Source organism: Dreissena polymorpha, unplaced genomic scaffold (assembly GCF_020536995.1).
Source record: "Dreissena polymorpha isolate Duluth1 unplaced genomic scaffold, UMN_Dpol_1.0 chrUn001, whole genome shotgun sequence".
In the NCBI taxonomy this organism is placed as follows: Eukaryota; Metazoa; Mollusca; class Bivalvia; order Myida; family Dreissenidae; genus Dreissena; species Dreissena polymorpha.
This window is the reverse complement of record NW_026273315.1, coordinates 243,180-260,013: the sequence shown is the minus strand read 5'-3', so window position 1 is coordinate 260,013 and position 16,834 is coordinate 243,180. Positions and strand designations below refer to the sequence as shown.

Here is a 16,834-nt window from a genome sequence, read left to right as displayed (position 1 = left end):
ACAAATCCCTGCATCGTTCAAATAGCCATATTTCAATAAATCCTGAATAATAATAACCAGGATTTTTCTAACATACATGATAATACCTCCTTTGCATATACCAAAATATATTTTAATTCAAAAATGCCTTTAAACAATTATAAAACTGTATTTACTTACCCTACCGAAATTCAGCAAAATTTATCGGAAACTTTTCCAAGCACGTCCAACTTTTCACATCATATCGGGTTTCCGGGTGTGGTATCGTATTCTAGCGTTGTAGAACTGGAAATCCATAGGTTAAACCATGCGTGACTCTAACGGAATACCGTACATTTGAGCGTTTATCAGCGACTGCGGACGTCGTTCACCGTATGGTATGATCGGGACCGTATGGCAAGCGGTTCGACACATAATCCCAAGAAACTAGGTTTCTCATGAGAACCTAGGTTCTCATGAGAACCTAGGTTTTCAAATGAGAAGCTAGGTTCTCATGAAAACCTAGGTTCTCATTTGAAAACTTGGGTTCTTGAAGCCATGTGCAATCTTCAAGCGAGAACCTAGGTTCTCATGAGAAACCTAGTTTCTTGAGATTATGCGTCGAACCGTTTGCCATAGGACCGCATACATTGCGAAATTACGGAATTCCAGTAATCCATCGCCTATGTGTAGATTAACTTTAAACGCGATTCTATAAAACGCTATGATGAAAGAGCGAAATCATGAAAATACGATAATGAAAACATGATAACACGATTTTCATAACGCGACATTATATCGCGCTATCATCAGCGAACTGCCGTAATATCCTGTTTTCTGATGTTTCTGATGTTCTAATATCCTATTTGATGTTTTTCCGTTGAATCCATACATACGCGACGGCACTATGGGGATTTCGTACGAAATTTCGTAAGCTAGTACTCACACTTAGGTAAATCTAAGCTTATTTATAAAAATAAATTGATAAAAGATAACAAAAGATAAATAGCTGAAATATTCAGTTTTTTTTCCAAATTCTGCAGTACATGTCATGTCTCTGATATTAAACTTCGTGTCACTGTAAGGCGATCTGGGTCGTGTATGTCGAACATGTATGCTCAAAAACGGTAAAGGGTTCGCCTGAAAACGAAATGCGAAATATCTGTCATAAAGCGATGCTTTATTGATTGATATACTTTTTTTTATAAACGATTAATTATTATATATCAATTTTATTCGGGCATACTCAGCTCGGCTGTTTTCGGAGAAACCCGAGGTATTGTCATAGCCAGCTCGTTGTCCGCCGTCCGGTGTCTGCCGTCCGCGTCGTGCTTAAACCTTGACATTTGTCTCTAAAATCAAAGTGCTTCCACATACAACTTTGACACTTCATATGTAGATGCACATTGATGAGGTCTACACGCCACACCAAATTTTGGGTCACTAGGTCAAAGGTCAAGGTCACTGTGACCTCTCAAAATATATTCTGACAATCTTTCGTTTATTCAAAACTGCACCCGCAGCCGAGCGTTGGCACCCGTTATGCGGTGCTCAAGTATTATAATTTATAATGATAACTTGTAGTATTTTCCATAATGAAGATTGCAATAACTTATAGTTTTTTCCATTATGAAAATGCAAAGTCTGTAATTTTTCGCGTGCATATAACATCGTGTATCTAATTATTGTAAAAAAAACTCGACGGAAAACGTTTATTCAAACACATGGCTGAAAGCCTCAAGTCAATGCTGCCGTAGGTGTGCCAATACGGGACCGATTGCACACCATAGCCGCGCAACAACCTATAAATATATTTTGAAGAATCATTTTCTGTTTATTTGGTTTTGTCAAATAATGATGAGAAATTGGGTGAAATATTTGGGTTTTCTTTATGTACGAAATATTGACAAAAGATTAAATATTTGGATCTGGTGTGTGTTTAACAACAAAGGGGTTACAATACTGTTGACACATGCCTTAGGCTGTATTTGCATTATTTATTATTTGTACCACAACGCTCATTAACGTGTGCATACTTGAATAGTGACTTCTCCAGATTGTAATTCAGCCAATTAGAAATAAAGACACATAGAACACTGACCAATGGGATTCATAACTGAGTTTCACGGGCCAGATGTTAGAGGGAAACAAGACAGTTAGCGTTTAGACTTGGAGGTGTACGGATCGAGAAAGATACGATCATGTAGCTATCAGACTGTATTTGTATAACCGAAAATATTAAGTATGTTAGACATTAAATTGGACTAGAAACTGATACATGGTGTTGTTGAATATTTTATGCTGTATTATGCAGAGAAATTAACATAAAAAGAGAGGGACCGACTTGTCCCATGCGCGGCACGAGAAAATGGGAGTTAATGCAAAACTCGTCATCTTGGCAATTCGCGCATGACGAGATATCGAATGATAGGCTACATACCGGTAATTTTAGAGTAATGAACATTGTTAGTAACTATGTGTCGTCTATGAACTATGAACGATTACGTGACAGTTTTTAATTTAGATCATTTAGTATATATACATACAAGCTTGTCATAAACAATCATACGTGCATCACGGAAACAAATAGTACGTTAATTGCGTTCTAGTTGTATAAAACCCAAAGCGTTTTCCCCACACCAATATCACATTTTTTTAAGAACGTATGTTTTAAATTACATAAAAAGTACTCACAAACACAATTCTAGAAACAAAAAATCGTAAATTGTATTTCTTATAAACACACTACTACCTTCATTGGTTTACACTGATATTTATTATGAAATTTCTATGATTAAGTGTATTAAGCACATTTTTTGTTAAAATTTTAGTTTTTATAAAATATCAATATAAATTGTTATTTCATGCTTTCTGGTGGTTTATAGAGAAATATCAGTGAAATAAAACTGGTATTCCACTGTTTTAAACAGTGAAAAATAACAGTGAAAAATATCGATATTTGTCACTGTTTTACTGTGAAATGACGTCATTTTTTCAACGAAATGACGTCATAAATCCAGCGAAAGTATCCAGTTTAACTCATTTACAATGTAAATAAACGGTGAAAAAAGCATAAAATAAAAAGAAAATTTGTTGGATTCGATGGAATATCTATTTTATTTCACTCGAGATCATGGAAAAAATATATTTTCACTCGTGGCTGTGCCACTCGTGAAAATATTGTTTTCTATGATCACTCGTGAAATAAAATCGATATTCCACCGAATCCAACAAATATTCTCTATATAACTTATGAAAATCTCAAAGTTAACAAGTAAAAAAAAGCGCATTTAACAAATATAAACAGACACCAATCGCCGTCAGCATTTTCCTTCTTTGCATGTCTTCTTTGTTAACACAAACAGTAATATGTTGAGCAATATATGAGTATATGAATATATTTTTTAGCCATTTTAATACCATATAAACGGACCGAGATCACCGTCTGTGGTTTCCTTTTTGTTAATACTGTAGGCGTTTTCAAACTTTATCGTGTGCGTTTTCTCGTCGGCGTTATAGCGAGGCTCATACACCAGGAATTTCTTTTTATTAGTTATTTAAGTATGACGAACAAGTATACAGTGTGACCAGAGTTCTTGGTGTGACGATCGAAACCTCTATTATCTAAAGAAAAAAATCTTAAATCATGAATTATTATTCAACATAATGACAATGAATGCATTTTTCAATAGTTGTGTTTTTAAGTGAAATAAAATATTGTTTTAATAACTGAAATAAAAAAATAATTATGAAATACATAGCGCACAATTCTCAATTCGCTGAGCTTTTTTCGCTCGAACACGTGGAATTCATTGACTTCATTTTCATTCATTCTCTTTCGGCTTAATGTCTTGCACGTGTATTTTAGTCATACCCATGTAAACATGACCAATACGACACATATTTTCGCGACCCGGTACTTACTGTCATTTGTATAATAAGTAACATACTTACTCATGCATGTGACGAACGGTTTAAAATAGTCGCGATTTGCTTCAATATTCCGATACAATATGTAATTTTTCTATTTTAAGATATTGGCTTAATATATAAATGTAAGTGATAGAAAAGACAGAAAATATCGGCATTGCTGTGAACGACCTTGTGCGACTTGCTTAATTGGTATCGATTTAAAAGGATAATACAAGCTGGAAATCATATTTTGGAAGTAAGTTGATTGCATTATCATTTAACACTGACACATTATACATTGTCACACCAAATGTTCATTGTTGTGTTAAACACAACTTGTTAACCAAGCACAACTTGTTAACCAAGCCCAAGGCATGTGACGAGTGAATAGCAGTCTTTTCTTTATTTACTCTTTATCTACTCTTAAGTTATTTTGTAAACAATGACATTTTCAACCGTGTATCTAAATTGATAATTAGCATGTAGATCGCATTTGCTGATTACTCCCACATTGTGCGCTGTTGATAATGCGCCAGGAAAGAATTCATCTTGCGCAATCAACCTGTGAGTTTGATTTCTACTGAATCTTTTTATCTAATAGTAATTTTTCTAAGTTGTATATATTTCGTTTGATACATACATCAATATATTATTAATACTAGCATCATATCCCATATAATTCAAAGACTTTGATGTGATTATTAGGGAAAATGCCATCAATTGGCTTGTAGACCTTTAAATTAAATGATTTATTACTATACTTATTATGATTCCAAATCTGTTCGGTTATCACTGCATTTCAGCCTGCATCTGTCAACAGAAACAAAAGCCACAAAAACATGGAGAATCCAGAATGGCCAAAAGATGTGGGGATTCTAGCCATTGAGGTTTATTTCCCATCTCAGTATGTGGACCAAGACAAACTTGAGGACTTTGACCAAGTTTCAAAGGGCAAATACACCGTCGGACTTGGTCAGGCAAAAATGGGTTTCTGTTCAGATCGTGAAGATGTCCATTCATTGTGTTTGACAGTTGTTCAAAACCTCATAGTCAAGAACAACATTTCATACTCTGACATTGGTCGGCTGGAAGTGGGAACTGAAACAATTTTAGACAAGTCTAAAAGTGTGAAGACAGTGCTGATGCAGCTGTTTGAGCCCTGTGGTAACACATGCATTGAGGGTATTGACACAACCAATGCCTGCTATGGGGGAACATCAGCTCTTTTTAATGCTGTTAACTGGATTGAGTCCAGCTCCTGGGATGGTAAGGTTTTGTTATATATGATACAGGGGTGTGTAAATGTTCAAATGATTCATTTGTCAAGCTGTTTTATGTTATCAGGGCTCGGTCTACATTCAAATTTAAAGCCTCTAAAACGGTCAAAATCAACGAAAATTTCGTAAAGTATTTCGTAAAATAAAGTTAACACCTAAACAATCATTGTTCCTTATTGCAATAGCCACAATTTCAACACTAGATGTGGTATGATTACATAGATTTGTGTAATTACAAAATGCTAGTTTTTATTTATTTGTGACACAATTCCATTTAAAATTCCAGCGAATATATATATTCATACAGCACACAAACACTACAATGATGTTCATGTGTTGATGAATAGATATCGTTGCGGGAAATTAAAATGGAATTATATATGCAAAACAATAATAAAAACGAGCATTTTGTATCTACAATCATTCATTTTACCAGACCACATCGGGTGTTGAAATTTCGGCAATTGCCATAAGGAGCACTGATTTTTAATTTTTTAACTTTATTTTACAAAATATTGTACAAAATTTTCGTTGATTTTGAGTAGTAATGGGGCTTTAAGGGACCCTCCCTCAGCTGATATTAGGGAAAAGTGAGGCAACTTAAAGAAAATGTGGTTTCTTTTTAGCGTTTAATAAACTTTTCACTTGTCTATACCCCTCATTACACCATGAAAATCAACATTAATCAGGAACAACTCACAAATGGCAGTTTGGGGGGAAACATTATCTATATATCTTTAAAAACTGCCGGACTCCCCTCGCGGGTATTACTGGCAGGTAATACATTAACATAGATAAACAAAAACACTTAAGTTTTAATATTGTGTTATTGGTGTATTTTTATTTAAACTGAATTTAATTAATAAATTAAACCATTAAATGTCTAATTTAAAATTTATTTGATTTTGATGTGTCAACAATATCTGGTTCTAAGTAAATCATTAACATCATTAACAGAAGTAGAAGTCAATTCTCCTTTATGTTTTTAAAGAGAGAAGTTAATAATTATGTCTAAGGTGAAGTTATCTCTTATATCTCCCTCACAGCTGAGCCCTGGTTATAATACAGGGTTGTGGGTTTAATATGCACAACTTGTCCAAAATTGGTAATTTGTTGAAGAAACAAAAAGCAGTTTTGATCAAGCAATCCCAAATTTGTATATTATTACATTAAAGCTATAACTTACACAGGAAAAGTTTGCAAGTGAAATTTCCTCTAGCTAGATCATAACATATATTACAAAATTTTCTCTGCTAGCCTGAATCAATATCTTTTCACAAGTCTTTGGCTGTCAGACTAGCTTAGACAGGAAAATGATGATGGCAGTTCTGTTGCAGGACGTCTGGCACTAGTAGTAGCAGGCGACATCGCAGTGTATGCGACCGGCAATGCCCGGTGCACAGGAGGGGCCGGGGCTGTAGCCATGCTGATAGGACCAGGGGCACCTCTCGTGTTTGACAGAAGTAAGTATACATGGCTTGTGTCCTTGTGATCATTGGGGGTGAGGTGCAGGTCAATACGAAGTATGAACAACAATGAAGTGTGTGCCAATCATATAGCCAGTGTGGGAGAATTCAGTTAGTTCCCTTCTTGATTTTTAGCTCGGCTGTTTTAGAGAAAACCCGAGGTATTATCATAGCCAGCTCGTTCTCTTTGTGTCGTGTCGTCCGCGTCGTGCTAAAACCTTGACATTTTGTCAAGGCTTTGAACATTATAAAGCGCTAAAATCAAAGTGCTTCAACCTACAACTTTGAAACTAACTATGTAGCTGCACCTTGATTAGTTCTACATGCCACACTCATTTTTGGGTCACTAGGTCAAAGGTCAAGGTCACTGTGACCCCTAAAAAAATAAACAAGAGGGCCAAGATGGCCCTAGTTCGCTCACCTGAGAGGAGTCGGTTCATTTAATCTTTAACAAATGTCAAACTTGACCTAGATATTGTCCAGACAAACATCCTGGTCAAGTGTCATCATTATTGTACCAAAACTCTGGCGTATGGATTGTTTTTGTTTTTGTAAGATTTTACTTGGTGACCTATATTTTGAGTTTATCCCCCTTACCAAACATCAAACTTTGCTTACAAAAATAAATATTTTGACCAAGATTCATAAAATCTGAAACAAAATTGTGACCTCTAGAGTGTTTACAAGGATTTTGTATAATATAATGAAAATTTGGACAATCTTAGGGCAATAATTATGGCATTTATTATGTGATTTCGCTCATTATCAAACTTGACTGAGATCTTTCAGCAACTTTCATAAAGAATGCTTGAGAAGTGTGAATGCTTGAGTGTTAACAAACCAAATGTGGACCAACGAATGGTGGACAAAGACCAATTCTAAAACCTCACCTGTGCAATCAGGTGAGCTAAAAAGTGTGTTTCACCGATCTGAGCCATTTTCTAACTTGTCCGAGAAATCAATAAAACCAATGTTTCACGATGATTAGGCAAAAAATGAGACTTCTATAGTGTTCGATCACAAGGTTTCTCTCTAGTCACATAAGGAAAACTGCCCCCCCCCTGGTGGCCATGTTTTTTGACCATTTGCGAACTCATCTGAGATATATATAAAACCAATCATTTCACCAAGTTTCATGATGATTGGGCAAAAACTGTGACTTCTAGAGTGTTCACAAGCTTTCTTTACAATATAAATATAAGAAAACTGGCCCCCCCCCGGCAGCCATGTTATTCAACTGACTGGAACCATTTTTTAACTCAACTCTTGTATCAAGGAAACAAATGTTCTGACCAAAGTTCATGAAAATTGGGCCAAAAATGTGACTTCTAGAGTGTTCACATGTTTTCACTATATACATATAGAGAAAAATACCCTGCCCACTGGCGGCCATGTTTTTCACTGATCTAGACCATTTTCAAACTCGTCTGAGATATCAATAAAACCAATGTTTTGTCCAACTTTCATGATGATTGGGCAAAATTGTGACTTCAAGTGTGTTTACAAGGTATTTCTATAGCCAAATAAGGAAAACTGCCCCGCCCACTGGCGGCCATGTTTTTCAACAGACCAGAACCACTTTTGAACTCAACCAACATATCATTAAGCAGGCTTTTTCCGCTCCATTTTGGGAAAACGCCACACTGGAATTTTGGGAATTTCGCGTCGTGAAAACCCCAATTTTTGGGATAAAAATAATCGCAAAATTGGCTCAATTGGGAAAAATTATCGCATGTAAATAGTGTTTCTTATATTTCAAAGATGCCGTTAACTGGTAAATAACGACTACTGATAACTTATTATTAAAATTTTACAAAATATTATGAACATGTGTGATAAGTGCAGGTTTTTTAATCTGAATTTTTTTTTTTTTTGGAATTGGGAATTTTTTTTTCAATTGGGAAAAAACAACCAGATTTGCATTGGGAATGGGGCCGAATTTCGGACCCGTGGCATAGGGCGGAAAAAGCCTGTTAAGACAAACATTTTGACAAAGTTACATGAAGATTGGGCATAAAATGTGACTTCTACAGTGTTTACATGGTTTTTCTTTTTTTTGGACCTAGTGACCTAGTTTTTGACCCAGCATGACCGAGTTTCCAACTCCAACGAGATATCATTGGGACAAATCTTCTGACCAAGTTTCATGAAGATCGGACAAAAAATGTGGCCTCTAGAGTGTTTACAAGGTATCTCTATAGCCAAATAAGGACAAGAAACTGTCGGAGACGGGTGATGCTCCCCAAAGTTTTTTTTTGTCACAATATTGCACTAGATATTCAGATAAAAGGAAACGTCTTGAGGGCACAGTAGTTTGGGGGACAAGAATTTTTTTATTGAAAATTTCAAAGGGCCATAACTCTGTGAAAAATCGTCCGACCAGAACCCGCTGATAATATGAACATCTCCTCTAGGTATTGAAGCTTCCCATAAAGTTTCATTGAATTCCGGTCATTAGCTGCTGAGAAATAGCTCGGACAAGAATTGCACTATATGAACAGTTAATGGAAAATTTCAAAGGGCCATAACTCTGTGAAAAATCATCTGACCCGAACCCGCTGATAATATGCACATCTCCTCTTGGTAGTGAAGCTTCCCATAAAGTTTCATTGAATTCCGGTCATTTGTTGCTGAGAAATAGCCCGGACAAAAATTGTGCACGGACAGACGAAGCGGCGACTATGTGCTCTCCCCAAAATAAATTTTGGGGGAGCATAAAGACTGCCCCGCCCACTGGCGGCCATGTTTTTCAACAGACCAAAACCTCTTTTGAACTCAACCAACATATCATTAAGACAAACATTTTGACAAAGTTACATGAAGATTGGGCATGAAATGTGACAAGTTTTTTCCTTTTTTTGACCTAGTGACCCAGTTTTTGACCCGGCACGACCAGTTTCAAACTCGACTGAGATTTCAATGGGACGAAGCTTCTGACTTAGTTTCATAAAGATCGGACAATAAATGTGGCTTCTAGAGTGTTTAAGAACAAATGTGGACGGACGGACAGACAGACGACAAAGACCGGTCACAAAAGCTCACCTGAGCAATCAGCTAAAAAGTCTGACAAGCTTTCAATTATTCAAAACTGCACCCGCAGCCGAGCGTGGCACCCGGTATGTGGTGCTCTTGTTCCATATCAATCATCATTATGCTGTTTATTTGTCTTGTTATTGCTAGGTTTAAACAAAATAGCATTTAAATTAGTCATGTGAACTTGTATTTTAATGCATTGCAATTATCATTCTCCCAATTATCCAACTTGCACAAGATTATAGATTAGATAATAATCTTCCTTTTATTTATTAGTTATTTTTTAATAGGCAGAAAGTATCATGCGTCTTAAATGGTAAAAGAAAAGTTTTATCACATTGTGCTCATTAAGAGATGCACCTGTCAGAATTTTGGTACCGTATATCTGTCAGTGTTCACATTACTTTTAAGGTATTGTATTGGATAGTGCTCATGAAAGTATTTATCACACATTTGAGTATGTATTAAAAAAAAAAAAAAATGCCACCCATGAGTTTATTTTGTATCTTCCTACCAGAGTGCAGAGCAACCCACATGCAGCATGTGTATGATTTTTACAAGCCTGACATGGCGTCAGAATACCCCATGGTGGATGGCCGCCTCTCCATACAGTGTTACCTGCATGCTCTAGACAGATGCTACGAAATCTTCGTCAAGAAACTGCAGGATGCTGGCAAAATGAGTGCGTTTCATTCGGTGTAATATTAAATAGCCTTAATATAAGCAGTTATCTGCCTTATGTTACAAAAGGGCTGCCCCTGACGCAAAATGTTCTTAGACAAACTATTCCTTAGGACATGTAATTGTATTTATTTTGGCTGCCTTAGGGGGTTTTATGAACATTAGCAAAAAGCAATTTTATGAGGCAAATTAGCTAATTTATTGCCATTGATTTATTTTGTGAATGATAGAGTTAGCCTCAACAAGCCAAATTTACTTTTTTTACAGTGAGCAATTTCTTTTTGCCATATAATTCAAGTATTGGTTTCAAGTCCAATGGGAAAAATCATGAAATTAGGAAAAGTGCATCTTAAATTTAGCAAATTTGTGTTGTTGGCTTGGTACTTAATCACACAAACTTATTGAAATATTAAACAGTTTTAGTTTCAATTGGGGAGAATTACTAATTCCAGTGCTTATTTGGGATTCTTTATTGTAGTCATGTTCAATTAGCTGAGAGCCTTACTTGGGTCTGGTTTGACACTGCCTCAGACTGGCTGTCATGAATGGATTTAGTTTTCTTGAAAGCTCTACTTTCACAACTAGTCCAGCTTGCATTTATTTTAAGTTTTAATTAACTGTAAATTATCATTTGCCAAAAAATGATTAATTTGTTTATTTGTAGAATTTTAGTTAAAGTAATTATGTTAAATGTATTTTCTTGGTCATCTTTGTATGTGGTGGCTTTAATCTAGAGGGCAGCATATTTGTTTTACCAACAGCCATTTCTAATTTAATTTTATTCATTCCGTTTCCTAACATTATTTTATAAAAGTTAATAAATGACAGATTGGTAATGAACCTTGCACTGTGAAAACAGTGTTAAATGCATGTGAATAAAGTGTCGTCCCAGATTAGCCTGTTTAGACTGCACATCTTGGAGTTCACTTTACACATTACCGGTAAGCCCAGTTTTTTCAAAATGAGGCTTATTAATTTTTTTCCAGAAGGTTCCAGTCTCTTAGACAGTGCCGATGCCTTCATCTTCCACTCGCCGTACTGTAAGCTTGTACAGAAGTCTGTGGCCCGTCTGCTGCTGAATGACTTTCTTAGCAACCCACATCTCCATGGCAACAATGGGCTAGATACCTTCAGGTGGGCAATAAAATACTCGTTATATTTATGAGTATTGCGCTGAGAAAACAGGGTTAAATGGATGTGCATAAAGTAATGCCACAGATATGCTTGCCTAAAGTAATGCCACAGATATGCTTGCTTAAAGTAATGCCACAGATATGCTTGCCTAAAGTAATGCCACAGATATGCTTGCCTAAAGTAATGCCACAGATATGCTTGCCTAAAGTAATGCCACAGATATGCTTGCCTAAAGTAATGCCACAGATATGCTTGCCTAAAGTAATGCCACAGATATGCTTGCCTAAAGTAATTCCACAGATATGCTTGCCTAAAGTAATGCCACATATATACTTGTGCAGTCCACACAGTCTGATCAGGGCAACATTTTCTGCTTCTATGAAACTTTTGTTTAAAAGAGATCTGTTCTAAATTAAATTCCAGTAAGTACAGGCTTATCAGGGATGACACTTGAGCTCATTCATTTAACCCCATTTTCTCAGAGAAAAGCTCTCATAAATGTTAATATTTAGAGGTGAGGCCCACAGCCTATCAAAATAAGGCTGTGATATCTGATGCAGAGACTGAAAATAGTTCTTGATTAACAAAGTTAACTTAATTGATAATCCTCTTAACTCTGCAAATTTTAAAATGTGTTAAATTGGTAACCAGGTATTGTTAATTTACTTGCCAACATCTTGGTGTTGGATCATATGGTAGTTACAATGTATGTATGTCCTTAAATAAGTCAATGACATTTACAGTAGATTGTACCCTTTGTCCTGCATCAACACATATCTTTCACAGAATGGATGGTTATGACAGTCTTTTATCAAATATAAATTCGATTTCTGTAGGATCAAATTTCATATACATGTAGCAATAGTGGATCTTGAGAAACATAAACATGAGAGAAATTCTTGCTGACATCAGCAATTCTATATACTGATATATGGCAAGTGATCCACAGCCTATACAATACAAGAACACAGAGGTGAAATATTAAAGCATTTTAAAGCCGGGGTCACTGCCTTTAAACAGTTAATGCAAACCGTTGGGGTCTAAAATTAATTGTAATTGATTATCTTAAACAATTGAATTGGGCCAGGTTGTTATTGTTTACCACTGTTTTATTTACCAGAAGTGTCAAGCATGAGGACACCTACTTTGACAAGGCTTGTGAGAGCGCTTTCATGAAGGCTAGTGAGGACGTGTTCAGACAGAAGACCCAGCCCACCCTGCTGTTGGCCAATCAGATTGGCAATATGTACACACCCTCGGTGTATGGAGGCCTCGTATCATACCTTGTCAGGTAGCGTGTACCTTCCATGTAGAGAAGCGTATACTAGAATATATTGAAGTTGTTTGTTTTCATTTTTATGTCCCCCACCCACTATAGTGGGGGACATATTGTTTTTGCCCTGTTTGTTGGTTGGTTGGTTTGCGCCAACTTTAACATTTGCAATAACTTTTGCAATATTAAAGATAGGAACTTGATATTTGGCATGCATATGTATCTCATGAAGCTGCACTTTTTGAGTGGTGAAAGGTCAAGGTCAATGTCATCCTTCAAGGTCAGAGGTCAAATACTAGTATATGTGGCCAAAAACGCTAATTTTATGAATACTTTTGCAATATTGAAGATAGCAACTTGATATTTGGCATGCATGTGTATCTCATGGAGCCGCACATTTTGAGTGGTGGAAGGTCAAGGTCATCCTTCAAGGTCAAAGGTAAAAAAAAAACGGCGCAGAAGGGGACATAGTGTTTCTGACAAACACATTTCTTGTTTTATCTTACAGTAAATGTGAAAAGTTACTTAGAGTTTCTAAAGCATGATTATTGCAAACTTCTTTGATGAAATTCTTCTGCTTTTTAAACATATAACATGGTTTGAAGTTGTGCATGGTCATTTTATTGATCCTATGTAAGTAACGTTTCTTTTTCAATACAGAATTTCCATTTGTATTTCTAGCAATTAGCTGCACTACCCAAAATGTGGCATCATGGAGTATTTGTCACTACTGTGACAATCTCTAGTTGACACGGTTGCTTAATTGTGCTATATGCTTATATGGATATCCTTATGCATATAACCTTTTGTATAGTTTATAAAACCATTTAATACTTTCCTTTTGTGCCCACTCAAATGCCATGTCCAGTCGTTAAGATGCTACTGTTTTCTCTAGCAAGAATACTGTAAACTACAACTCTTCAATACCATAACAGTTGTTTGCTATGATTATTTCCGAGCCCCACGCTTTAACTCAGCTTCTCTTAAACCTTGACCCAATTCGTACTTTGAATCCTATTAAATAAATTCATGCTATTATTTGGTAAAGCAAGAGCCTATACATTGTAATACAATATTTCAATATTGAAACAGCTCCTTATCCTCATTACGGTAATTACTGATTTTCATGATAAAATTTACCTGATTTACTATGATTTAGCACAAAATAATTTAGATTGGCTAATTCTCTTTTATTATAAATCCTTTTTCATGTTGCATCAACATTGCCTACACCGCTTGGCTACTTCAACATTGCCACCTTATGACCCTTGCCACACACCCCACTTCACCCAAATTTTTCTACAATTTAATAGATTAGTATTTTTTTCCAACAATATTTCATTTATTGAACCTTTCTCTTGCTGAATTATTTGCCATAAGTCACATTCACAATCATAAACATTTGTTTTATAGTTTCAAATTAATAAACAAGTAAATGCTCAACATCGAATACGCGGGTGACTTTACAAAAAATTCCTTTAAGTGATTCCAAATTATAAATAACATATGAGTTTAGTTTATGTATAATTGTTTTTAAGACCTAAGTGTAAACTGACGTCACACGTTTCCATGGTTATATTTGTAGTCGGAGTACTGAAGAGCTGGCAGGTTCTCGCTGTGTGTTGTTCTCCTATGGTTCTGGTCTGGCCTCCTCCATGTTCTCCATGCATATCACGTCTTCCAGCACTCTGCCAAACAATCACTTCAGTCTTCAATGCCTAAAAGACGGGCTTGGAGACGTCAAAAGTAGATTAGACAGACGAAAAGAAGTCAGTCCGCCAGAGTTTAACAGACTTATGAAATTGCGCGAAGAAACCCATCATAAAGGTAAGCATGCAACTTGTTTACATATTTTTAATTAAATGGACTTGTCCGCAGTTGTTTGTATATTATGAAGGATGTAAATGAATGCTTGACATGTTTAAAAATAGAAACTTAAATCTTCAAATTTAATGATGAAAACCACTTAACTTTTTTGACCTGTACAAATTAAGCTGCAGATACTAATAAATGTTAGCGACTTACATGTTGTAGTTTTAATAATTCCAAAAAAGGTATTGAAAAAATCATTGGGTGTCTCAGTTTGAAAGTACATGATTTCACATTAATAAAATGGTATTTGAAGTGTAGTTCTTTAGTTTTAGTTTGCAATTCTATGCCCAGTGTATGTTTATTTTTTATTGAAAAGAACTTTTTTTTTAATTTGTAAATCCATGAAGCTGTCCTTTAAGGTTGTATCAGCAGTCACAATAAGTGAGTGTATCTTCATGTATGTGTCAAAGCTTTAACTGGACCTTCATCACTAATTTGCTACAAATAGTCAGCACAAAATCATAATGAAACATGTCATGTCTTAGATATGAGCTGTGCTCTGTGGAAAGGGGTTTTTAAGCATGTGCGTTAAGTACCGTCCCAGATTAGCCTGTGCAGTGTTCACAGGCTTATCAGGGACAACACTTTCCGCCTAAACTGGTTTTTTGCTAAGAAAAGACTTTCTTTAAACTAAATATATCATAAACGTGGAGTGGCGTCCGTGATTAGCTGAATTCACTTCTTTAATATTGGTCATTATATAGTTTGTCCTATCGGTTTTAGCCCCCTATGTGCCCCAGGGAGAGATAGATGGGTTGTTTCCAGGAACCTGGTATCTGACATCTGTGGATGACAAACATCGTAGACAGTACGCCCGCACCCCACTTCAGGTTGAACTTATGTCTTACTTTTGATGTTTAAGAAAAAAAAGGAAAATGATGTACTATTATAAACAACATATTGATCTTGTATCTGCAGGAATCTGTAATCAAAAATGTAATTTTCATTTTATCATGCGTGTTTTATTAGTTAATAATCAAAGATAAGAAGTTCATGTTTGAAGGATTTAAATCATATAGCTATTAGCCATTATTTAAGATATATAATTTTTGCTAACCTGAGCGTTAAGCACTTCGGGATGAAATATTGTGGGAGATAGTTGTAAGTCAACATGAAGCATCGGAGAAAACATTTTGCTTCCTATATCTAAACACTTGGTAATTTTAATGCTTTTACTGCAGCATTTCTTTTTTAATTTAAGTGAGCGACCCAGGGCTAAGATCATTCTCTTGTTTTCATGTTTCAGGTTTCTGACGGTTGCACGGCAGTTTGACATCAGATGTAGCCATAGAAATTATTAAAATTGTGCTTAAAATATTGCCCCAGGTTAGCCTGTACAGTTGGCGCAGGCTTAACAGAGACGATGCTTGTAATGTATTTTTTGTTCAAAGGAAGTATAATGTTAACATTAACCCAGCCTAGGTGAATAATGTTGTTCATAAACCCAGCCTAGGTGAATAATGTTGTTCATAAACCCAGCCTAGGTGAATAATGTTGTTCATAAACCCAGCCTAGGTGAATAATGTTGTTCATAAACCCAGCCTAGGTGAATAATGTTGTTCATAAACCCAGCCTAGGTGAATAATGTTGTTCATAAACCCAGCCTAGGTGAATAATGTTGTTCATAAACCCAGCCTAGGTGAATAATGTTGTTCATAAACCCAGCCTAGGTGAATAATGTTGTTCATAAACCCAGCCTAGGTGAATAATGTTGTTCATAAACCCAGCCTAAGTGAATAATGTTGTTCATTATAAGCCTGTGCTGATTACGGAGACTAATCTGAGACAATACTTCAGCAAATGCATTGACCCAAGTTTTCCCAGAGACAATACTTCAGCAAATGCATTGACCCAAGTTTTCCCAGAGACAATACTTCATCAAATGCATTGACCCAAGTTTTCCCAGAGACAATACTTCATCAAATGCATTGACCCAAGTTTTCCCAGAGACAATACTTCAGCAAATGCATTGACCGAAGTTTTCCCAGAGACAATACTTCATCAAATGCATTGACCCAAGTTTTCCCAGAGACAATACTTCATCAAATGCATTGACCCAAGTTTTCCCCTGAGACAATTCTTCAGCAAATGCATTGACCCAAGTTTTCCCCTGAGACAATACTTCAGCAAATGCATTGACCCAAGTTTTCCCCTGAGACAATACTTCCAGGCCCGTACCCAGGCCATGGGCCCAGGCCCCCCCAGCTGGCTGTCGAACTATGATTTTT

The 16,834-nt window shown here is 36.0% G+C and overlaps 1 protein-coding gene across 6 annotated transcripts; it reads left to right on the top strand.

The window, feature by feature from the left end:
• The first annotated feature begins 3,840 nt into the window (after positions 1-3,840).
• LOC127863113 (hydroxymethylglutaryl-CoA synthase 1-like) lies at positions 3,841-16,769 on the top strand. Of its 6 annotated transcripts, none has more exons than XR_008040915.1 (10): positions 3,841-4,126; positions 4,674-5,136; positions 6,485-6,610; positions 10,164-10,328; positions 11,314-11,461; positions 12,582-12,752; positions 14,320-14,561; positions 15,330-15,436; positions 15,853-16,059; positions 16,308-16,769. XR_008040915.1 is itself a non-coding variant. In XM_052402476.1 (9 exons), exons 2-9 carry the CDS (start codon positions 4,710-4,712, stop codon positions 15,877-15,879), a joined length of 1,413 nt encoding a protein of 470 aa, XP_052258436.1. In that variant the 5' UTR covers positions 3,841-3,874; positions 4,674-4,709; the 3' UTR covers positions 15,880-16,769. The 6 variants fall into 6 exon arrangements, 3 of the variants coding, with proteins under 3 accessions (XP_052258436.1, XP_052258435.1, XP_052258434.1); XR_008040914.1 differs by having other exon boundaries at positions 15,853-16,090; XR_008040913.1 differs by having other exon boundaries at positions 15,853-16,121.
• The last annotated feature ends 65 nt before the right edge of the window (positions 16,770-16,834 follow it).

What these genes read in the sequence shown, in the direction of transcription:
- LOC127863113 (XM_052402476.1), top strand. Translation starts at nt 4,710, where the DNA reads ATGGAGAATCCAGAATGGCCAAAAGATGTGGGGATTCTAGCCATTGAG. An exon ending in TGAGTCCAGCTCCTGGGATG is followed by an intron (nt 5,137 to 6,484) that starts GTAAGGTTTTGT and finishes GTTCTGTTGCAG; the next exon opens with GACGTCTGGCACTAGTAGTA. An exon ending in CGAAGAAACCCATCATAAAG is followed by an intron (nt 14,562 to 15,329) that starts GTAAGCATGCAA and finishes TATCGGTTTTAG; the next exon opens with CCCCCTATGTGCCCCAGGGA.